A 23,719-nucleotide genomic window follows, 5' to 3' on the forward strand; every position below is an offset into this window, starting at 1 on the left:
ATCACTGTTTATATACTTTGGATAAATACTTAGTAGTGCAGTTGCCAGTACTAGCTGAGTAGCTCTGTTTTTAACTTTTTGAGGAGCCTCTATACTGTTGTCTAGAGCAGCCATACCTGTTTATTAGCTTTTAATTTATGTTTTTAAAAATAATTTTCCTCCTTCTGATTTTTTGTTTTTGTTTGTTTGTTTGTTTTTAAGTAAGATCTGGGGTCAACATGGGACTTGAACTCATGACCCCAAGATCAAGAGTAACATGCTCTACTGACTGAGCCAGCTGAGTACCCTCTTCTGTTTGATTAAAAGTTTTCTCTATCTTTATGTTTGTTTGATAGGTACAGATTGTTTTCTAATATTTTAGTGGTTACCCTTAATATGTTAAAATATCTTCTTAAGTATATATTTTCCAACAAGGTCTAAAGTTACTCAGTAATTCTGATCTCTTCTTTTGTACAACGTAGCCTTTAGAATGCTTATTTATCCATTGTAAACCAATCTCCTACTTATTGTTTTTGTCTAGAAATTTTATTTTTACCCTTTTCCCTGACTTTCAGATAGACTGTAAGTTTCATCTTAATTCAAATACACCACATACCAACCCTCCCTCTCTTCTCCTTTCCTTTCTTCTTTTTTTCTCTTCTCCATTTCTTCTTGGAGGTATCTTCCCTGGAATCTTTCATCTCTCTTCTTGACCCTGGAATATAGTCTCTGAGCCTGAGACATAGCTCTTTCATGAAATTTTTCATCACCACCATCACCACCATCACCCACCATTCTAGATATTCTCTTCTTTATCTTCATTTTATTGAATCTTCTTTTTTCTGACTGTTGGAACTTCTTTCAACTTCTTTTCTTTTTTCTTTTTTTTGTTTCCTCATCTTGATAGATTATATCCTCCAGAGGCTTCCTGTGAAAGGCCACACAGGAGCTATTTTTCTTGTTGCTGAGTACTTGCATATCTGAAACTATCTTTAGTCTACTCTCAATCCTGATTTTTTTTTACTTTGGTTAGATGTAGGATTTTAGGTTAGAAATCATTTCTCCCCAGAATTTGATAATGTTTCCTCATTGACTTCTAGCTTCAAGTCCTGTTCTTGAGAAGTTACTTTGTGGTTCCCAGGGCTTTGATTGCAATCTGGTTTTCCTTTCTTAAAGCCTTTGAGATCATTTTTTTGTTGTTGTTTCTTATGTTCTGATATTTCACAAGGATGTGCCATAACATAGATAGTGTTTCAGCCAATGTGCCAGGTTCTCAGCCTTTTAGCTTGGAAACTTTTATCCGTTATTCTGGGAAACTTTCTTGAGTTATTTCTTTGATACTTTATTTCTTTATCTTTAATAAGCATTTACAATCTCTTGATCTTGTTTTATGCTTTGGGAGATTTCTTCAATCTTTTCTTCCAACTCTCACCCCAGCTCTACACATACACACAGACACTTAGATTTCAGCTTTCTCTCGTCTAATTGGTTGACATTCATCTGCTTTCCAGCTTCCAAAATTTTGTTGATTTCTCTGGTCTGTTGTGTTTTTATTTCTCTTTCTTATTCTCTTTCTCTTTGTGTGTTTATGATTTTTAAAATCCTGACTAATTTTTGTGGAGTTCTGAGAGGGAAGATCAGTAAATATACATGCTTAATCCACCATGTTTAACCAGAAATTCTGAGATAGACTTTTATTTGTGACATTCTAAAGTTTCATTATGGTATGTTTAGGTGTAGATTTGTTTTTATTTATCTGTTTAGTCCTCAGGTACACTTTCAGAATGAAGATTCATGTCTTTCATCCTGGGAAATTCTCATATGTTATCACTTCAAGTATAATTTTGGTGCCATTCCTTACATTTTTCTTTTCTGGAAATTAGTCTGGATGAGTCTTGGAGCCTCACAATCTATGTCCAAACTGCTCTTTCATATTTTTATATCTCTTGTCTCTTTAGCTACTTGGTGGGTTAATTACTCAAGACTTCCTCAGAATACATGAATGTTTCACTCTCTCCAGTCTAGATTTTATCTAGCCTATTGATTCAGTTTAATTTATACTGTAAATCTCAAGATTTCTAATTGGCTCTTACTCATATTTATTTTTACTTGCTTTATTTCTGTCAATTTAGCTTCATAACTTTGTTTACTTTTTAGGATATTTTATTTATTTATTTATTTATTTGACAGACAGAGATCACAAGCAGGCAGAGAGGCAGGCAGAGAGAGGGGAGGGGAAACAGGCTCCCTGCTGAGCAGAGAGCTGGATTCGTGGCTCCATCCCAGGACCCTGGGATCATGACCTGAGCTGAAGGCAGAGGCTTTAACCCACTGAGCCACCCAGGTGCCCCAACTTTGTTTACTTTTTAAAGAGATTACTCTTTCATTTATATTTTTTAGTATCTTAATGCCCTTGGGAGCAGGTATGTTTCAGAATTAAGAATTTTTAAGATTCTCTACATAAACACACACACACACACATACACACAATCTCCAGGAGGGCCCTGGCCAACACCCTGTAACCAAACATGTTAATATTTCTTCAGTGAAAAGCATGAATAGGCACTCCAAGAGAAATACATGAAGACCATATATGTGAACTTAGTTCAAGTCATATTTTGCCACCAAGTGTTGATTGGTTAGGTGAGATTAGTTTTTGCCACCAAACAAAATCCAAAATAATTTCCTTTTTCAAGTTTGAAGATTTCAGATTAAGGACCAGTATATTCATTTTAAAGTCTTTATCAGACTGTCCTATAAAATTCATTTCATCTGAAGTAAACTCATCTTCTGATTGATGATATCATTGCCTATTTCTGATATTAGATTTCTTTTTGTGTTTTGGAAGCTTATCTTGTTTGCAGGCTTATTGGCTTGTTTTGAATGGAAGGTTTTTATCATCTCCCTTTATATCTGTCTCAGCTTCATAGTTTTGCAATGTCTTACCAGTCCGCTGGACCCTTAGCTGTGCCACTTCTATTGCTGTGATACTAGTGTGAGCACAGATTCAGACACTGAGTCAGTGGGTGGCTTAAATCAGTTCTTGGTCATGAGGCTCCATCTTTGATATTTGAGCCCTGAATTCAACAGCTTCTTATAATGCTGAGATCTAAGTGGCAGATTGTCAGCACCTTTTTCAGCTTTTCATGATTTGAGGGAACCCTTACCTTTGTCTTCAGAAAATGAGCCTGAATCTAACCACTATCTCATGAGGCATCTTTTGTTTTCTTTACTCTGCATGAGCTGAACTGCTGACCAAAACAACATACTTCCAGACCTGGAGGACAACAGGCTCTGGGCTTCAGCCCTAGTGCATTTTTAGTTTTTCTTTTACTTATATTCCATCACTTTTAATCTCAAACATATCTTTTTGTTTTCCTTTCAAAACATTTTGTCTATAGTTGCTGTCTCTTGGAGCAGAAGGGGTGCAAAAAAATGTGAATTCACTATGCCATCTGAACTGGAAGTCGCTGTCACCTTTTAAAGATGCTAAAGTCTATCTTCCTTTTTATTAAAACCCTCCTTTCTCTTCCCACAGCCCCTCAGCCATAATGCTTCCCTCCTTCACAACCAAACTTCTCCAGCGAGTTAGACAATTCTACACTGTTTCTAATTCTTTCACTTCCATTCACACCTCAACCCACACCAGTCTGGCTTCCTTCCTTCCTTCCTTCCTTTCTTTCTTTCTTCCTTCCTTCCTATATTTTCTTTCTTTCCCAGGGTTTCCAATTATGTTCTTTTTACTAAGTCCAACAGATAGTTTTCATTCCTCGCCTATTCACTTATTTAACTTCTCAAAAGCTTTCAGTACTTGTTGAATACCCCTCACATCTTAAAATACTCTCACGCTTTGTTTTCCATAATTTAGGAGTGGTCTGGAGCTCTTCCTACCTCTCTGGCTGCTTCCTCAGAATATCATTTACAGGCTCAACCTCTGTTTAGCCATTGGATATTAAAATTTGTTCAGGCTCAATCTTGGCCTTTGTCTTTTTACTTTATATTCTCTCCCTAAGCAGCCTCCTCCATGCCTGTTGTGATAGATACCAACTCTACACAGAAAACTACCTAATTGGTATGTCTAGTCATACTTGTGCTTTTAGGTGCAGAAGAGCATAGCCAACTTCCTTCCTGACATTACCTCTTAGGTGTCTCAGAGGGATCTCAAATTACATTTTAATGTCCCTACCTAAGTAAATGGTACCACCATCCATCTAATTGTATAAATCAGAATCCTTAGGGTCAACCATGATTTCCTCTGTTCTCCCCCTCACCAAAGACAACCCATCTCTGAGTGTCCATCCCAACCTTTTCTTAAGTGTTGCTACTCCTCTCCATGTATCCTTCTTGCCCAGTATATGATATCTTTCATAAGGATCTCAGCAGTAACCAAATTAGCTCACTCACATCAGCTCTTGCTGTTGCATCTCCCAATATTGACTCCATACAATTGTCCTTATACTCGTGTTGATAGAAATATCCAGTCATCCCTGACCCTCTCACCCCATCCTTATCCGTACACAACTGGGAAATTTCAATAACATCCCATTGATTTTAGGATAGAGACAAAAGATTTTAAGAATCTCTAAGGCTACCCCCTTACCTCCCAGTTTTATCATAACTCTTCTTGTTCTCTGCTCCCGGTCATGGTGGCCTGCCTTCAGTTTCTTGGACTGCATATCTGCTACCCTACAGCAGGTATGTGACAGGGTAGCCTCCTACTGCAGCTTGTTCCCTCTGCCTGAATGCTCCTCCCTCCCTTTGGGGCCTGTTCCTCATCCTCCAGCACTCAGCTAAGTTGTTTCTTCAGGAAGTCTCCCTCCTTCCCTAGTCTTCCTGGCCTTCTCAGGCAGCCCCCTGCCCACCTTGTCAGAACATTTGTCATACATGTAATTTCATACTGTGTTGATCTAATAATCTAAGTATTTGACTGAAGTCTGTCTGAGGATAGAGACCAAGTCTGTCTTGTTTCCCATCATATAAGCCCATCAGGGGAGCTGGCATACAGTAGTTGTTTAGTAAGAGCTTGACCAAATCATTTTGAAGACTCCTTTTGACATCAGATGTGTTAATCATCCCTTTTAGCTTTGTGTAAGCATCAGATTTGATATGCCCACCTTTTATGTCTTTATCTTGAAACACTCATAACTAGGTAAGGGCAGTTCTATGCCATAAAACCAAAAGGAACCTTCCGGCTTGACACTGAACTTCCCTTTTACTAGGAATATAGAAATAACTGAAAACAAACAGCAACTAGTAAAATTTCCATTTGCCATCATTTGTCTTTTATCTGAGTTTCTCAAAGCCTACTTTTTTTTTTTTTAAAGATTTTATTTATTTATTTATTTGACAGAGAGAGATCACAAGTAGGCAGAGAGGCAGGCAGAGAGAAGGAAAGGAAGCAGGCTCCCTGCTGGGTAGAGAGCCCGATGTGGGGCTCGACCCCAGAACCCCGAGACCGTGACCTGAGCCGAAGGCAGAGGCTTTAACCCACTGAGCCACCCAGGCGCCCCTCAAAGCCTACTTTTACCAACAGATGTATTCAAAAGCCTTCCTACAAGTCTTCCAAAAAGTCAATCTTTAGGACTTAGAGTGGAAAGAACAATAGAAATTTATAATAGAGTGCTGTGATAAAACTGGAAGCCAATAATAACTTCTGGGAGAAAAGTGAATATATCATTGACCTGTATGTGCTTTATGGTGGGTAAAAACAGACAAACTCTTGTCTGGAGATGCCCAGGGGAGAAACGCTGGTAATAACCTCTGAACATGGACCCATATTTCACTCTGTAACAGAGTGGAAAAATGGTGTGGATAATCCACTTTTTTTTTCCCCCTGAGGGAAGTCTTTCTATTATATAAGTGATAGAAAAATCACTGTGGAAAATATTAGTTGTGTGGTTCAGGGCTGTGCAGAGAGAACAGTAAATGTGAATTTCTGAAGGCAAGGGGCAGGAGGATTTTAATTAAGTGGTAAAGCTTGGCTAGGCCTGAGCTTATAGACTGAAGAGAGTTAAACTGTATAGAATGTAGTTTTAATATTGGCTCAGACATTCAATATGCACCTATCCTTTGACTCAGCAATTCTACTCCTAGGAATCTTACAGAAATACTAGCCTAAGGATATGCATATATATATTTTTTTCCCATGTAACATATAAAGCTATATGATGATATATACATAGACACATCTATATAAATTATATAATTTATAATATACATATATACACATATAAATTATATATTGCATATAATAAATTATATAATTTATAATAGGTATTTATTATAATATATAAATTACATAATTTATATATACTATAATAGATCATAGTAATATCTCATTATAAACTATATATAATTTATATATTTTATTTATGATTTATTAAATTTATATTATATAAATTATATAATGTATAATAATATATATTATATATCTCTCTAATATATAAATTAGAGGCAACCTAAGTGTCCATCAATTGGGGATTAGTTAAATAAATCACATTATGATCATACTATATGAAATGGTAGGAAGCCATTAAGAAAATAAAGTTTATCTGCATGTACCTGCTATAAACAGAGAAAATACTATTGAGTAAAAAAAGCAAGTCATGGCAAAAGGCAATAATTACAATTATAATCATCAGTGTTTATTTAGTATTTGTGACATGCCACATACATTTCTGAGAGTTCTTCCCATATTACTTCATTTAATCCTCATGATAATCTTAAAAGGTGGATACTATTGTTATCTTCATTTGTACACTGGAGAATACTGGGGCATATAGACATTAAGTAACTTGTTCACAGTCACGCAGCTGGAGGCAGTATGATTCCAGACTCCAAGCTCCTAACAAGGCATGGGCATTTTTTTTTGTTTTTGGGTGAAAGGCCAGATAGTAAATATTTTTGGCTTTGAGAGTCATATGGACTCTGTCAGAGCTACTTGGCTCTGCTGGGATGTACAAAAGCATCCATGATTGCCTATTATAAGCAGTATTTCTTTTAAAAAAAGAAAAGTACATGCATGTGCATTTACAGACATGGACAATGGTTTGGAAGTACGAAAACCAAATTGTTATTAGCTGTCATCCCAGAAGTGGGGTGCATGTATCTCTTCTCATTATCTGCAACCACAAAGTTTTAAGTTCATTTTTTAAATTGAAGAACAGCAAAAGAGCCTGAAGGCAGACTTCCATTCCTTTTAACATCTGCTGGAGATACCTTTTTACCTCAAGTTTTAGAGTGTCTTTTGCCTTAAGAAACAAGGCAAATATATACGTGAAAGAGTAGAAGCCCCTATAAGTAGGGTTGCCAGATTTAGAAAATAAAGATACAAATGCCCCATTCAATTTAACGTGCAAACAATAATTACGTGTATTGTGTATCTGCATTTCAAATTTAGTGGCACATCCTGTATTTTATCTGGCATTCCTACCTAGAAGACCACGTTTCTTACAATGATGACATATCACACTACTTCCAGGTGTCTGCTCAGCCCTGGTTTCACTGTTGCTATGTAAACGCGTCCAGTGCATTTCACATCCACGTGCTCGGGCTCTCTGACAGGTGGAGCTGCACCTGCGGCTTCGGGTACCGCACGTCGGCAACTACGTGGTCGTGCTCCAGTATTCCACGGAAGTAGACCAGTTGTCCGTTGTTGATGTGCACATGGAGAGCCCGGGGTCTGTCCTGGCAGGCCAGGTGAACATCTACAGCTGCAAGTACAGGTAACCAATCCTGTCCTGGGGGATTCCTTTGTCCTGGAATGATCTGGAGGTCAGCCTTGGGAACTCTGGTTTTTATCTGGATTGGGAAGTTGTTTCCTTTTTGAGGCCGATCTTGAAGCCAAGCAGGAGACTATGCTCTCAGGTTTCACCCCCAGTGTGGTATTGGGTTGCTTCTCTGTGGACAGCTTGAAAACGTTGTATCTTCTTGAAAAGCTGTGTGTTCCGCTCTGTGTGTTGTGCTCGCTACTTTGGCTCAGATTCCTATGGAGCCACCACAGTCCTGGGCGGTGCAGGGAGCTCAGTGCTCTTGCCTCAAATGCTGGGTAGAGCACAGGGGCGCACAGGAAAGAGGAAAGACTCTATCACAACTGTCTTCACAACACACTGTGCAGAAACTGGGAATAATTAATGTTTGATGATCATCAGGTGAAAAATAATTAACCAAAGATTTAAAAATTCACCCTGATTTAGTTACTCTCTTCCAAGAACTTTGACAAAGATTTATTAAAAATTGTTTTCTTTGCATACTATTTCAAGATCCATGTAAATGCCCATAATATGCTTTATTTTTAAAAAATATTTTATTTATTTATTTGACAGATCACAAGTAGGCAGAGAGGCAGGCAGAGAGAGAGGAGGAAGCGGACTCCCCATGGAGCAGAGAGCCCCATGTGGGACTCGACCCTGGGATCATGACCTGAGCTGAAGACAGAGGCTTTAACCCACTGAGCCACCCAGGTGCCCCCATAATATGCTTTAACTAAAGAATCTGTGCAAGGGGTGCTTTCAACATGAAATTAATTTTATAATAAATGGCTCCAGGAGTCAATCTCTTCAGACAGCAAGTGGGGAACTCCAGTGAACCCACCCAGTTCTTGGCCAAGGCCTTACACATTTTGTTTCCATGACTTGCCTATGGCTTTTTGTCAAACTCCGAATGACCTGATGTAGTTGGACATTTTTCCCTGTTTTGCAAATCAAAGAAGTTATGAAAAGAGTTACTTTTAGAAGCTCAGAATGGAAACTTTTATGAGACTTAATGAAATGGTTATTGAATTAACATCATGCTCTTAGAGACCCTAAAAAGGAAACTGTGAGGGCTTCTTTTAAGAATCTTTAAAAAAAAATCTAGTCAGCTCTTCTCTCTGACACATACACACACACATATATATTTGGATTTTTAATGGTGCAAAAAATTTCCCCAGAATATTCTGTCATTATCTGAAAATGTTAGTTTCATCTGTGGATGACATAAGCAACCACTGGAATGTACACTCCCAGGCAAGTGGGTCACCTCACCATCTGAGTCCTGGAGATTTTTGGCCACAGGGCTGGGGCAGGGCCTCTCCAGGTCCTGTGCACCCTCTGGTTCAGCCCTCTGACTCCTTCCACCTTCCAAATTATGTCGCTTGATCCATTCTCCACAGGATACAAGGTGGTGATGGCTAAGGGCCCAGGAGGAAACACTCTTAATGTCCCTGGTGGCTCTCTAACCCATCTCAGAAGAGGCTGAGAATATCTAGACCAAGCAGAGGAGTGGTTTCAAAGCTAAAGAAAGAAAGGGCACTGTTCCAGAATTCCATAAGCCATAAGCCTGGTTTCATGACGTCTGTCCGAATGGCATTTGGGGCAAACAACTGTGCAGTATTCTGGAGATCACTTTGACTCTGGACATGACAGCACCAAGTTCTTCTTTACCGGGGACATTAGAATACCAAGACAGGGTTGTATTAGACTAGGACTCCCTTTTATTGTATTTAACTATATCCAGGAATGTCCATGATATGGTTTCACTAGTCTAAAATATTTCCTCCGTCTCTACTTTGGCTGTCATGTGGACAAGTAAACATGAACAGGCTGTAAGTACCATGGTCCAAAAATGTGGTGCAATTGGAAAATATTTGACCCATCAAAGCCTATTTCAAATGACAGGCCCTTTCAACATTGCAGCTTCTCCTGCTGAGAGTTGAATCTTTCCCAGCATTTTTTGAGTGAGTTCTAATGGAGTTATATTAAAAAATATCCCAACAGAAGAGTAGTGGTGCTAATTAAAGTACCACTTTCAAAACAGTGTTGTGATTTAAATCTGATCGCCCTTCTGTGAGAGAAGTTCACTCGGATTAATTCAATCCAGTTATTATCATTAGTCTATTCTTAGTAAGAATTTTAAAAGGATATGGATAAAACTAAATCCAAGTCAATCACCTAATATATTTAACTCCCAGGATTGTGCTCGAACCAAAAGGAATGCATTTTAATTTCATGCAGACACACACAAACACACACACACACACACACACACACACACACACAAGTGCTCAAAAGGAAAAAGAAAACAGCTGTTCTTTGAGTTTCTAACTATGGCTTTTTATAATACTATCTCATTTTAATCCTTACCCAAAAGACATTGCATAAATTATTTCAAATATTTCCCAGAGATGGCCTTTTCTTTTAGTTTGCCTCCAAACTAGTTTCCAAATTGCATTTACAGACAGAAAAGTGGCTATCGAATATGAAGTCAGAAACATTCCTCCAAAAATACTTCTTCAGTGGGTTTTACCATTAGAGTCTATTCTTTGGTTTCAAACCGTGAACTTTTAAATGTTCCTGACCTCCGTATTTCACCTGGTGGGGTAGAAAGAAGGAGTGCAGCTGATGCAATGAGGAAGGAAGCACGAGAGGAACAGACTGAGCTTCCAATGGCAAATTCTGGTTAGTCATGACTGGAGTGAGGCCAGCCCCAACGCTGACGGGGTGTGGGATATCGTCAGTCGTTGTGAGGCTGATAGACAACTTTAGTCACCAACAGTACTAAGAATATTGATAAGTCTCCATGAAGGTTGTATCTTGGAGATCAGATATTATTATTATTTTTTTTTTTTATGTATTTGAGAGAGAGAGAGTAAGAGAGAGCAAGAGAGGGTAGAAGGTCAGAGGGAACAGCAGACTCCCTGCAGAGCTGGGAGCCCGATGCGGGACTCAATCCCCGGACTCCAGGGTTATCACCTGAGCTGAAGACAGTCACTTAACCAACTGAGCCACGCAGGCACCCAAGATCAGACATTATTGACCCTGGGGCTTTTTCTCCCAATGACTAGACCAAGTATTGCATAAAGCTGGGTGGAAAAAGTGAAGCAAGGCCTTTAGCCCTGAGATGAGCCACAGTCAGAAGGGTCTTTTTCTTGTATTGATTGTGGACTGCATCTCTCTAGAATGCATTGTGTCAGAAAATTCACTGTCAGTGACCTAGTTATAAACAGGAGAAACAGAAGAGCCATCAGCTACCCCGTAGGGAGGCACAAGGTCAGGGAGACCAGAGGAGTCAAGCTAAGAACACTCTGTCCTCTCACAGTGTCCTCTGCCGGAGTGTCGTGACTGATGGCAGGAGTCGCCTCGCCGTCTATGAGCTGTTGGCAGATGCGGGCATTCGGCTCAGAGCACGCAGGGCCCGATTCCTTCTGGTAACGCTGTCTGTTTTGCCCTTTGAATTTTAGAAGCATTTTGGTGATATCTCTATATTTTAAAACTTAGAGAAATTTTGGTGGGGTTTGTATTCCACCTATAAAGTGAATATGTTAAGAGTTGCTAGTTTTATGATGTGTTTTATTTGCATCTAGAACTCTGTTTTGCCTCTTCATTTGAGCCTTTTTTTATAGCACTGGTAAAGTTTGCTTGTCAAGTTTGAACACAGCTCACAAAACTCTATTTCATGAATGTTTATTCATTGTTACTATTATGAATGAAATCTCTTTTGTCATTATAGTTCCTAGTTTGTTTTATGCTGGTGTATAGAAATGCCATTATTTACTGTTTATTTTCTTGCCCGTTTTACTATTTAATCATGTCTATTAGTTTTTTGGCAAATTCCTTCAGAATTTTCAATGTTGCAACTACCTGGTATTTCCTTTCCAAAATATTGTAACTCTATCTCAAAAAACACATTATTCAGTTAATTAGATATATACAATTAAGAGTTAAAAATACTAAGTTTGGCAGGTTAGATACCTTCATGCCTCCCTTTTAATAGCACAACTTAAATATTAAGAATTATGATAAACACAGGCAGTGGGACTGGGTTAAGAAAGGATGGCCAGATTTCTAATAAATGCCTCAAAGAATAGAAGATAATCTAAGTATGAAGCAACTTTCTGTCACTGCTGATATTAAGCACAAATCACACTCTGCGAAATGCTAGGCCAGCATGTTCTAATGTGTTTTTAAATATTCATGCTGGACAATATTAAAAACTTTGAGCCTTCTCTTCAGAATTATCTGGAATTGAGTTTTTAGAAGTTATTACATAAATTATATGATAGCTTAAGGCTTTCTTTTTAAAATTGTGACTATCTTTTTAAACATAACAATCTGAGCAAATCTAACCTCTTCATCTTTGGGAATTATAACAGGGCTGAGTCTTCATCTTTTAAGCATAAGTTTGCCCTTATTGCAATAGTCTGATGTCATTTGGACATCTAACTAGGATATAAGCTCCATGAGAGCAGGGGTATTCACCATCCTGGTCTTCTAGGATCCCTTAGTCTCAGTGCCTGGCCTATAGTAGGTGTTCAATAAAAAGTTTTGTTGTTACTGAATAGGTTTGTGATCGAGTTGATAATACAGTTTGGATTAAAATAAAATGTAGTGATAAGTTGATAACTGAGTCTCTTGTGTGACTCAGAAACTAGTTCTGGAGACACTTCCCTTAATGAAGTTCAAATGTGCCTGAGAATCAGGTCATTCTCTATTCAGAAAGATTGTTTATAGCAGGAGTTACAGACAACAGGCTCTGAACAGCAGGCTCCCTAGCTGCCTGCCACCTCCGCCTCTTCCTGCCAATGGGTCTGAAAAGCCAGCATCAGCCCAGGGCAGGAGAGGAAAACAGGCACCTGAAGTCACAGACAAAGAGTTGTTTTTGAACGTCATAAATTCATGTGACTATCCCAAGAACATTCGGGCAGCGATCCTGTGTAATGCTAAAAAGGATAAATCCTTATGCACATAAGGATGCCATAGGGAGTGCCATTCTGCAGGTTTTTTCTACTTTAAAATAACAATTGTAATTTCTTTACTTAACGGCTTTTTAAAGAATATGTTTGACCGTTACCGTTGACTTTGCTGATAACCGTGATGTTACCTTTTTGCACTGTATTTGCTCAACAGCATCAAATTTGTATCATACCCATTGAAGAATTCTCAACTGAATATTTGAGACCTGAAGTCAAATGCATTGCCAGTTACGGGGGTTATGTTAATCAAAGGTAATGGGTGTCCTTTCCTTTCTTCCTTGTTTGTGCTCTGAGTGGTACTACAATGCTTGTAAGGCTGTGACTTTATGCTTAACTTCAGAAGGGATCGTAGGCCAAGGTACTAAAGGCTGATGATGGGTTAAAATAAAAACTGAGCTAAATCACTGCCCCGAGCCATCTTTCCAGAATTCCATTAATGTCAGGAAGCTGATGCTGTAGCCACTGGGCAGAATGGGTAAGCTTTGCCCTCAAGAGAAGTTCCTGCGGGCTGTTCTGAAAACCCGCAAAGACTCACCTTGTTCCAATCCTTTAACCGCAGTGTCTGAGACTCCTCATTTAAAAAACCATGGAAATAATGACCCACCTCACCGCTGTGTTATGAGGATTAGCTGACGATTGATTATTGGGGTTTCAGGAGGGTTTTTTTGTTGTAGATCCAAAAATAATTTGTAGACACAGTCGTAAAATCTTAGGCATATAGTTAAGGCTGTAGAAGCCACCAAGACAGTGACATCTGGCCTAAAAGAAATCTGTGCCTAAGAGAAATGATGTGCACTTGCCTTCTTTGTTTTTATATGATTTTATGGCGACATTTATGTTTAGAAATGAATAATAATGTTTCATGGCATTGACCTCATTTAACATGAATTATAGTTCTTAGAAGGGAAGGTGTCTTAAGTTTCTGTCTGGTTTCTATCACAATTAAGATTTTCTTTCTGCTTTGGCTCATTGCATTGAGTGGGTTTGCCAGAATACACTCGGCAGTTGACTACACTGAGTGTCTTTGTATAAAGATCCCTCCACAGTCCTGTGGTTCTCCCGAGACTAGGTCCTGTCGATGTCGCACAGTCTTGTGCTCACAGTTGCTATTTTCACCAATGGACAGTTCTTCCATTTTTGGTTGTTTTTTAATATTCTTTTTCTTTTCTTCTCTTTTCTTTTTTTCAGTGCCTCTTGTGTTTCTCTGGTCCCTGAAACTCCTCCAACAGCCTTGATTTTGGATGTCCCGAGGGGTGAGCCTTCCCCTTTCCTGCCCCAGGATCCTCTGCCTTCTGCTGATGTTACTGGAGTCATCTTGAAGGCGCCGCAGGTGGGACTCTGCTCAAGTGTGTTGTTTCTGAATTATGGTTCTCAAAGCGTGACCCTTACCAGAAGTATCCACATCACCTGAGAACTTGTTAGACGTATATGTTTACAAGTCCACTCCAGAACTACTGAATCAAAAACTCTGGAGGCGGGGCCCAGGAGTCTGTGTTTTAATAAACCTCCCAAGGGATTTGGATGCCCCTGAAGTTTGGGGACATCTGCTCTCAACTGTGGAGAATCCCAGATATGAGGCATCTGGCTATTCCTGTCTATGACTGCCCCATCCTGATGTTCTCTTTTCTTTCTGTGTCTCTATCTACACAGCCATTCAGCAACTTTCCGTGGCCCGTTTTGTGATAGGTCATACTTTCATGGGCTACTGCTGTGTAACATTGTAACAGTGTAACATTGTTGAGATAATCACTTGTCTTCCCAAGGTGGCATATAAGCACTTGCGAAAGCTGCGCTGGCTAATTGATTTTTGCATCCCCAACTATACCAGCAAAATGCTTGGGAGGCAAGAAATTCTCAATAAACATTTATTAATTAATAATCGATAGCATGAAGATGAAATATAGTAAGGGACTGACTGAATTTTTTTCACTATAAACTATGAAATTGCAGGAATTAGCATTTGTCTTGATGATACGGTGTCCTTTCAGTCCTAGAGGATGGCTCATGTCCGTTCCCATTGCATCAAGTTAGAAAATTAACAGGATCTGAGAGAGAAAATTTAATAAGAGCCTCTGTGGGGAAGTCCACCAGATTCATAGGAGGAGATGAACTGAAATCATGACAAAGGAGTTCTAGCTCTGGCTTTGCTCTTAAATTAGAGCATGGCCTTTCTCATATTACTTGCCTTCTTCGAGTCACGGTTCTTGTCAGAAAGATGAGGATAATCTTTTATTGCTGCTGTTTTTCTTTTTCCTTTTCTTTTTCTTTCTTCTTCTTCTTCTTCTTCTTTTTTTTTTTTTTTAGTATTTTTTTGAGCATTTGAAAAGACATATCTCACAGTAAAGTTTCCTAGAGAGAGCAGGGCTCACACTCAAGCTTGAGCAAAAGTGGGGGCACAACTCTGGTTTTCACTGTGGTTGGGCAGGGGTGAGGGAAGGTGGAGGAGGGCAAGAGGAGGACCCCCTTCCCATGGGCTAGAATTAGTGTGGCTTGAACTTCCTCCCTGTGCCAACGGATGGGCTCCTGGGCCTTCTTACTGGCTTGTGCAGGTGTGGGGCAGAAGATTAAAGACGATAGATGGGGCTTGAAACCTGTCAGTCAAACATCCAAAATGGAGTCTGACTCTTTCTCTCTTGGTTATTCCAAGTGATATATAAGTGCTGGGAACACTCTGGGAACAGCCTTTTGGCAAACGTTATGCATTTCTGTTGGGCATGTACCTAAGAGTACAATTGCTCAGTGACATGTCTGACTTTGGTAAAAGCTGCCAGACAGTTTACCGAAATGATTGTACCAAATTACACTCCCTCCAGCATCATTAACGGCTGACCACAGTGTTGGTTCATCTGAGCTGCGGGTCATTGGTTTGTTTCCAGTATTTCTGATTACAAAAGAGTGTCACTGTAAACATTCAAGGGAAAGTGTTCATTTCACTTGGGGAAATATCTAGAGGGTTTTTGTTTTCAAACTCTAAATGTTCATAGCTCTGCAACTTGAGAAGTTTTCCTTATCCTCTTTTTTTCTACCCAGAACCAAGTGACCCTGCGAGGACTTGTACCACGCCTAGGCCGATATGTCATTGTCATCCACTTTTATCAACCAGCACACCCAGCATTTCCCACACAGGTCTTTGTGGATGGAGGGCGGCCGTGGCCGGGTGAGTGTCAGGGAGCAGGGGCCATAGCTGCGAGCCGGGCTGGGCCTCCCGGGACCATGACAGGAGCTCCTGTCTGGCTCTGCCTGCAGGTGTCTTCCGTGCCTCTTTTTGCCCGCATGTGCTTGGCTGCCGGGACCAAGTCATTGCTGAAGATCAAGTTGAGTTGGACATCTCCAAGCAAGAGGTGGCTGTGACCGTGAAGGTTCCAGAAGGAAAGTCCCTAGTATTGGTATGGTCTGCTCCTCCCTCAGCTTGCTCTTCATGTGCTTGCTTTGGTCAGCTGTTCTGGGTGCCTGTTTGGCTCGTGACAATAATTCTTCCAAGGAATTGAAGTCTTATAGAAAAATGTTTAAATTTCATAGCTACCTTTAGCAAAAAAAAAAGCAGGTGACAATTAAGGTCAAGGGAAATTGGAATAATGGGTAAGTGAATAAGAAGGAGAAACTCCCTGGTAGGAAGCTCTGGTAAACAAGGGTCTCGCTCTGCTTCAGCCCCTCTTCGCTCCTCACCTGACTAGTCTCTTTCTAAAGCATTTACTCTTCCTTTGCTCTTAAAACTTTCCTTTTTGGACTTCCGTAGCTGCTTTCTCTCATTCTGTTCCCCCTTTTCTCTAGTGCTTCTTCACTGATTTCTTTTTCCTTTTGTCCACATATGATGGCGTTCCCTCAGGTGTGACCCTGAGCCCCCTTATTCTGTCATTTCTCTTTGGATAACATCCTCTGTACCCTCTGGTTCTGTTCTCTCTTGTGGTGGGAATGACACCACATTGCTGAGTTCATCTCTGATATTTTCTGAGCTCTGGAACCACTATGGGATCATTTAATGCATATCTGCCCAGCTAGGGCCCTCATGAGACCCTCAAACATGAGCCTGTTACCTGCACAAGGTATCCCCTACCCTGTTTGTTACCTTGATTAATGGAATCATGGTCACTCGATGCCAGTAAAGCCTGTCAGGGAAACAGGTAGCATTGTCCAAGCCCTGCTGTGTGACCCTCTAGTTTCTTGCTCATGCTTCATTCTCTCTCCGAGGAGGCCATATTCCTAGGGACAGAGGCCTGACTTTATGTATTTTGTATCTCTTGTGCCTAGGATACTACCTGGCACACAGTGCTTGGCAAATGCTTACTGATTGAATAACATGAGAACAGTGAGCTCTCTGTAAGCTGTGTGTTGGTGACTCATTGACAAAGACATTTGAAATTTCCTATAGCATTTGTTACTGGAAGAGTCTGATTGAAACAGGCACAGAGAGCTGAGCAGTACTTTTAAAGACTAGGGATGCAGTTATTCATAACAGAGTATCTGACAGGATGTAAGCTTCAAGGCAAGCCATGACGTGAGTTTCCCCCATTGGTCCCACCATTTTGGTTTGTTCACCTTTAAAAATACAAAATGTGACCTGTGGTGATCCAGGGTCACCCCAGGCATAGATCACATGGGGCCCTGGCCCTCTAATAGGCCCCTGATTACCCCTTAGATGTCCTGTCCCCACTGAGCACTTGAGGCTGCAGCTTCTCTGAGCAGGTGCTCCAAGGGGTCTGCCCCAGCACACGCCATTTCTAACAGAGGAATGTGGGTTGAACCTTTAACACTGGCTTAGGGGAGTTCTTGGGATTCTTTTCTCGTAAGACCTGTTTCGTGTGGTCTTGGGCTTTACAACAGAGAACACTGCTCATAGTGAAGGGAAAGTACAATGAATAGCCATAGGTGTGCCCTGCTGTTGGAAATCCAAAGCCATGCTGACAGGTTTCCTTTAGGTCCGTGTTCTAGTGGTGCCTGCCGAGGATTACGACTACCAAATACTTCACAAAAAATCAGTGGACAAGTCATTTGAGTTTATCAACAGTTGTGGAAGAAACAGTTTTTATATTGAGTAAGTATCACTTTGTGGAGCTTCCTCAGGTTCTCCCACATTCACACTCAGAGTGAGACCCAAGGTGGGGCTGGCTTCCAGGTCTATCTTCTTCCTCCTGGGGCCCACCCACGGGGGTGGCAATGCATTCTGAGTCTGGGGAGGGAGATGCTTTTCCTCTGCATACACCATCCTACCCCAGACCTTGTGCTGCCCATTTGGGCAAGATTACTGTTCTCAGCTTCGATCCCGCCAGATGTTCACCCTCCAAGCTGGGATTCATGTGTTGCCTAGGTGTTTCTTGGCCTCTTTGCTGCATCCTGTTGTCCAACTCAGGTTCCTAAAAGTCTCATGTGGGGTGCCTTCCACCCGGAAGCACATCAGCCTGGATTCTCCCTCTCCTTTGCCATCTGATTGAGTGGGGAGTATCACAGAGAGGCGGACCTCCCTGTCCCCTCACCCTGGATCCTTGAATGCCAAGAGCTAAGGACAGTCCTGAGTACGGGCTCCTGCTCTTCTCTTCTGGAGACCCACCCTGCCCTCTTGCAGGTTTCCTAAGGGGTCCAGGAGCTCCAGGGGACACCAGGGTGGGGGGCAGAAGTCTCCTGCACTGAAAATATTAAGAGTAAAGCATCTGAAGTCCAACAGCTATGGATTTGAATGTCTGCTTGGCCACTCGGTAGCTCTGAAGCCTTGGACATGTCACTTAACTTCTAGAAGGCTTATCTATGAGATGAGGCTTAGACCTAACTTGTTGGGTGGTTGTGAGGTTAAGTGAGATGTAGGCAAAACTTCTAGCACAACAACATTCAATAAAAGTAGACACTTTGCCACTGCCTCCTCCCATTGTTATTATTATTGGTGCATACACTGCTAGGTATAATTTTTTTGTAACTGCTTTATTGAGATGTAATTCACATACCATAGAATTCATCCTATAGGTGAATTTTCACCCTTCTATTTCAGCCACCAAAAGTTCCCACCCACCGGTCCTGGGATGTGTTCTGGAGTGGATGGGTAGAAGGAAGGCTGGCTGTCACTGGCTGTGAATCCAGGGGTAGGGTAGTCTCTCATTTCTTCCCAGACTTCACAGCCAGAGCCCCTTCCCCAAAACACCAGTTGGCAGAGCAAGTGGGAAGGAGAAGGTTGGGATTTATCCCCTCCCGGGATAATGCCTTGAGCTGTTTTTGTCTTCACAGCCCCCAGACAGCCTCTGGATTCTGTAAGAACTCCGCCAGGTCCCTGGTGGCCCTCTACCACAAGGGAGCACTGCCTTGTGAGTGCCACCCCACCGGGTCCATTGGCCATCACTGCAGCCCAGAGGGTGGGCAGTGCCCGTGCCGGCCCAGTGTCATTGGGCGGCAGTGTACCCGCTGTCGAACGGGCTACTATGGATTTCCACATTGCAAACGTAAGTGCACATCGGGGGCATCCAAGGTTGTCTCTGATCCCAGTTGGCTGCCGCTCATCTAGGGCAGGCCTTCTTGAATTTCACTCTGCTGGACACTCACCTGGGGATCTTGTGAAAATGCAGGTTCTGACTCTAGAGTGCTTGGTGGGGGCCTCAGAGTCTGCATTTCTCTTACGCACTCAGATGATGCCCATGCCAGGGGTCCATGGAGTACAGTCTGAGTAGGTAGGTTCTAGAAGATAAACATTTGTGTTTACCATGCTATGTGACTCAAGTGCTTGGCAAAACAGGTGAGTTTAAAGAACCTTAAGCATCAAACTATTAGCCCCATCCCTCTTCCTCGGGGAAGCCCCTTCAATTTTTCCAGCCTAACCAAAACTCAGTTGAAAAAGGAGGAGAGCCAAGGTCACAGGCACCTAGTGGTTTCTGAATGGGAAGCCTGGGGACCTTTATCGAAGACCCATCCTATGGCCTGAGACACAGGGTCAGTACATGCCATGGGGTGGCAGTGAGGGGTACGTGTGTGGTGCAAACACAGTCTTCACCTGGAGACCAGCCCTTGCCTAACGAGGGTCCTGCTGCTGCTTTATGCCCTGACCTAGAGCTCCATCACGCTAAGGTGACATGGAGCCCCTTCAGGGAGCCCGTATGGAGAGGCCCCTCTGACAGATGAGAGGTGTCTCATTAGAATGGCGTGTAACTATGGCTGGGTGAGTTCCTTGAAGCTCCTGTCTTGGTGCCAGTGGGTCCAGCTGCGGTGTCAGTCAACGTTCTCACACTATGGGTGCTGTGAGCATTTATAGTTGGTCCGGACCCCAAGAAAGATACCTTTCAGATCAGCTGCACTCAATAATGCCATAATGAAGAAAAAGCAAGACGTTTCGCCCAGGTCCCTTGGAAACTTCTGGAAATGCTGGCAGTGGGTGAAATCTGCTAGAGGCCAGGTGGCATCTCTCCCTTACACTGTGTCTCTTTATTCTCTGGCCAGCTTGCAACTGTGGCCCACGCCTCTGTGAAGAGATGACAGGGAAGTGCCTCTGCCCTCCCCGCACTGTCAGGCCCCAGTGTGAGACGTGTGACGTGCATTCCTTCAGCTTCCATCCCCTGGCGGGCTGTGAAGGTTGCAACTGTTCCAGGAGAGGCTCAGTTGGGGTCACCACCCCAGAGTGCGACAGGGACCACGGGCAGTGCAGGTGAGCCTGGGGGATTAACCTGTTAGGTCCTTTTATGGGAAGGGAAGGTGTCCTCTGCACATTCCAGTCACCATTCCTTCCCGTGTCTCACAGGTCCAAAGATGGCACCGTGCTCACCTCAGGGTGGAGCTCCCCACCCTGGACGGGCTGTCGTGTGTGGGGTAACTGGGCCCCTCAGGCTCAGGGTAGCCTGGCAGAGCCCAGGCAAGTGGATGCCAGGCACCTGAGGCCATAAACTTCCTTCCCAGACTCTGTAGCATTGTTCTCGGGGTGTCCGATATATATGCATAATTAAGTTTTCCTTTCTTCTACTGTGTCACTGTGTGGCGAGCACCTATCCATTGGTATTTAGGTTTGGGATCCAAGTCTTCATTCGAGGGTAAGCTGGCGTTTTTGTTGAGGACAGTGTGTGACAAAGTCCAAGGGCCTCAGGCCTGCTGCCCTCAGACAGGCAAACTCAAATAGGTGCTAGGGCCTTGGCGGGGGATGGGGGGGCAGGCGAGGGAGGAAGGTAGACACTGGAGAGCCTGACCTGAGAGTGAGGCTGCCCTTGGGACTGACTGAGAGGCCCCCTGCACGACTGGTAAGGGGCAGTGGCAAACGTCAGCTCCCACAAACACTGCGTTGCTAAGAGCTTTGGCTCCGTGGGTTGAGCTCTGTGTCGGGAGCTAGAGGCCAGTGCCATGTGATTGCAGGTACTGAACCCGATCTCAGCAGGACTGGGGAATGGCCCCAGGGGATGCCAGATGGATCCATTCTTCTAGAAGTGGCTGGAAAGAGTCAGGAGGGGGTTATGGGGGCGGAACACTGAGCTAGAGCTTCCACATCCCTGGTGGTATGGCAGTGTGCAGGAGTGCCTGTAGGGCTCACCGCCCACCCTACGCTCCCCCACCAGTTACTGTCCTCACCTATGGGGAGTAGATGTTTTGGGGTCTGTGCGGGTGATCTGGGTGTGACAGGTGTGGGTGGGTGGGTGGCTGGGGACAGCAGCAGGCATCTGTGACCCCAGCTCAAGGGCGGCTATCTTCATTTCCTGTGGCTGCTGTAACAAATTACCACAAACAGGGTGACTTCAAGCAATAGAAAGTTATTTTCTCATAGTCCTAAAGGCTGAAAACCTGAAATCAAGGTGTTGACAGTGCCGTGCCCTTTCTCAAATCCCTGGGAGAGAATCTGTTCCATGCTTTTCTCTTACCTTCTCGTGTTCCCAGCAATCTTTGGAGTTGCTTGGCTTGTGGACGCGTCACTCTAATCTCTGCTCCGCCGTGACAGGGATGCGCCTGACGTGTCTCAGTCTTTACATGGCGCCCTCCTCTCTGTGTGCACCTCTTCTCATAAGGACACGAGTTGGACTGGATCAGGACCCACCTTAGGCCAGCATGACCTCCTCGTCACTTGATTCTATCTGCAAACACCCTCTTCCTAAATCAGATTACCTTCTCAGAGATTAGAGATTAGACTGGAGATTAGAATTTGAACATATCTTTCTGGGGACCAAGCTCAACTCTCTGTAATGGCGATGATCACTTTTCCTAAGGAAGGACCCTTCCCCACCCTTTAATTGCTGCCCAGGGGCCTCCCAGCCCCTTTGCGCCACAGGAAAGGAAGCAGAGTGACAACGTGAGTCATGAAACATTCCGAGTCTTTCAAACCACAGCTGTGAGCGCGCCCTGAGTCAGCTCCGTTGCTCACCCCACTCAGACTGTGAGCCGACGCCGAAGGCGATTTGCAGGAAGGATTTTGAGGTGATGTCCAGAGTTGTTTCATCACCACAAGTTCACATACACTAGGTTCTGTTCCGTCCATTGCTTAAGCTATTCTCTGAACGGAAGTCAGGCTCTTAGTTCATTACTGGAGATCCAACACTGGGTCTGGAAGGCTGCCATGGGCCCATGGAAACCTCTAGCTTATTCTCGAGGACAGTGACACCTGGGCCCATAGCACAGATGTGCAGGAGTGCGTAAGCTCAGAGCTGCACCGGGCCGAGGGGATGCTCATAGGCTCCTGGCTGCAGAGGCGGGAGGAGCTCGGGAAGCGAAGAGACCCTGTCTGTGCCCATCTTGATGTAATCAACTTTACAGAAAGGAGAGAGAAAGACAAGATGTGTGTGATCCTGTGACTTTGTGGCTGACCGAGGTTTGTCTCCCCCGGGAAAATTGCCTCCATTCCCTCTCTTTGAACCCTTGGTCTAAAACAGTAGCTGGACAAATACCAGAATCTCATAGATTTGGTCAATCACACCGCCACACAGCCTCAGTTCAGCGGGGCTGTGTGGTATTCCTCTCGACATCTCCTCTCCTGACCTCTTCATTCCACAGAACTGTCTTTTTTCCTTCTGTTCTTTCAGTGGTGGGTCTCACTTTCTGTCTGGAGGCTAATAGCCCCACTATGATTTCCATTTTGTTCTTTTCTATCTGTACCAGAGCCTTCCTCCCTCAAATAGGGAATGTACACTATTATTTGCCATCACTCCCTTACCACTGACCTCTCCCTTTTCATGTTCCCAGAGATGCCAGTCTCCCTTTCTGGAAAACCAGAACTCTCTTAGAGACAGCCCACTGGTAGCCAGTCATAAACATTTGACACCAGAGCTCCAGCATATTTGTGAATAAAATGTGTGGCTCTCAATGGAAACATCCACAAGGATAAGGAGGATGGAATATTTCTCTCCAGGAAGCCAAGACGGCAACACCAACAAGGTCCGCCATCTTGGGTTTAAAAAAGCGATCAAGGGAGAGTTAGAACAACAGTTGAAAGACAGTCAGTCAAGCGGTCTGTTGCTGTTGAAACATGTCAGCAGTACCCCTGTCTAAAACACACACAAACAGGCGGCTCCTGGGTGGCTCAGTCAGTTGAGCATCGGCTTTTTTTTTTTTTTTTAAGGATTTTATTTATTTATTTGACAGACAGAGATCACAAGTAGGCAGAGAGAGAGAGGGAAGCAGGCTTCCTCCTGAGCAGAGAGCCCAATGCATGGTTCAATCCCAGGACCCTGGGATCCTGACCTGCGCTAAAGGCAGAGGCTTAACCCACAGAGCCACCCAGGTGCCCCAAGCATCTGCCTTTGACTAGGGTCATGATCTCAGGTTCTGGGATCGAGCCCTGCATCATACTCCCTGCTCACTGGGAAGTCCACTTCTCCCTCTCTTTCTGCCCCTCCCTCTCCTGCTCGTGCACCGCCCCCCTCTCAAATAAATAAAATCTAAAAAAAAAAAAAAAAAAAAAAAGGCCAAAAGAACAGGTTCCATTTGAACAGCAGAATAAGCAATGCATCAGTCACCTGGAGGATGAGAAACCCTGGGAAGAGCAGGAGAGGAGGACAAGCAAGCAGGACCAGCAAGTGCGCATGGAAAGGTTATGCGGGCCCGGGAGTCCTGGCAGAGGCTGGAGCGCAG

At 43.1% G+C, this 23,719-nt stretch overlaps 1 protein-coding gene across 2 annotated transcripts in view; it reads left to right on the forward strand.

Moving 5' to 3' along the window:
* LAMA3 (laminin subunit alpha 3) overlaps positions 1-23,719 on the forward strand; it is a 264,369-nt gene that overhangs the window by 142,766 nt on the left and 97,884 nt on the right. For both annotated transcript variants that reach the window (XM_059409368.1, XM_059409366.1), the window contains exons 24-32: positions 7,543-7,703; positions 11,056-11,164; positions 12,864-12,961; positions 13,898-14,039; positions 15,740-15,866; positions 15,956-16,095; positions 17,626-17,741; positions 18,920-19,131; positions 20,120-20,324. In XM_059409368.1, the coding sequence (XP_059265351.1) occupies positions 7,543-7,703; positions 11,056-11,164; positions 12,864-12,961; positions 13,898-14,039; positions 15,740-15,866; positions 15,956-16,095; positions 17,626-17,741; positions 18,920-19,131; positions 20,120-20,324 (1,310 nt within the window). The remainder of the gene's footprint in view (positions 1-7,542; positions 7,704-11,055; positions 11,165-12,863; positions 12,962-13,897; positions 14,040-15,739; positions 15,867-15,955; positions 16,096-17,625; positions 17,742-18,919; positions 19,132-20,119; positions 20,325-23,719) is intronic.

This window comes from Mustela nigripes, chromosome 8 (genome assembly GCF_022355385.1).
Source record: "Mustela nigripes isolate SB6536 chromosome 8, MUSNIG.SB6536, whole genome shotgun sequence".
Lineage (NCBI taxonomy): Eukaryota > Metazoa > Chordata > Mammalia > Carnivora > Mustelidae > Mustela > Mustela nigripes.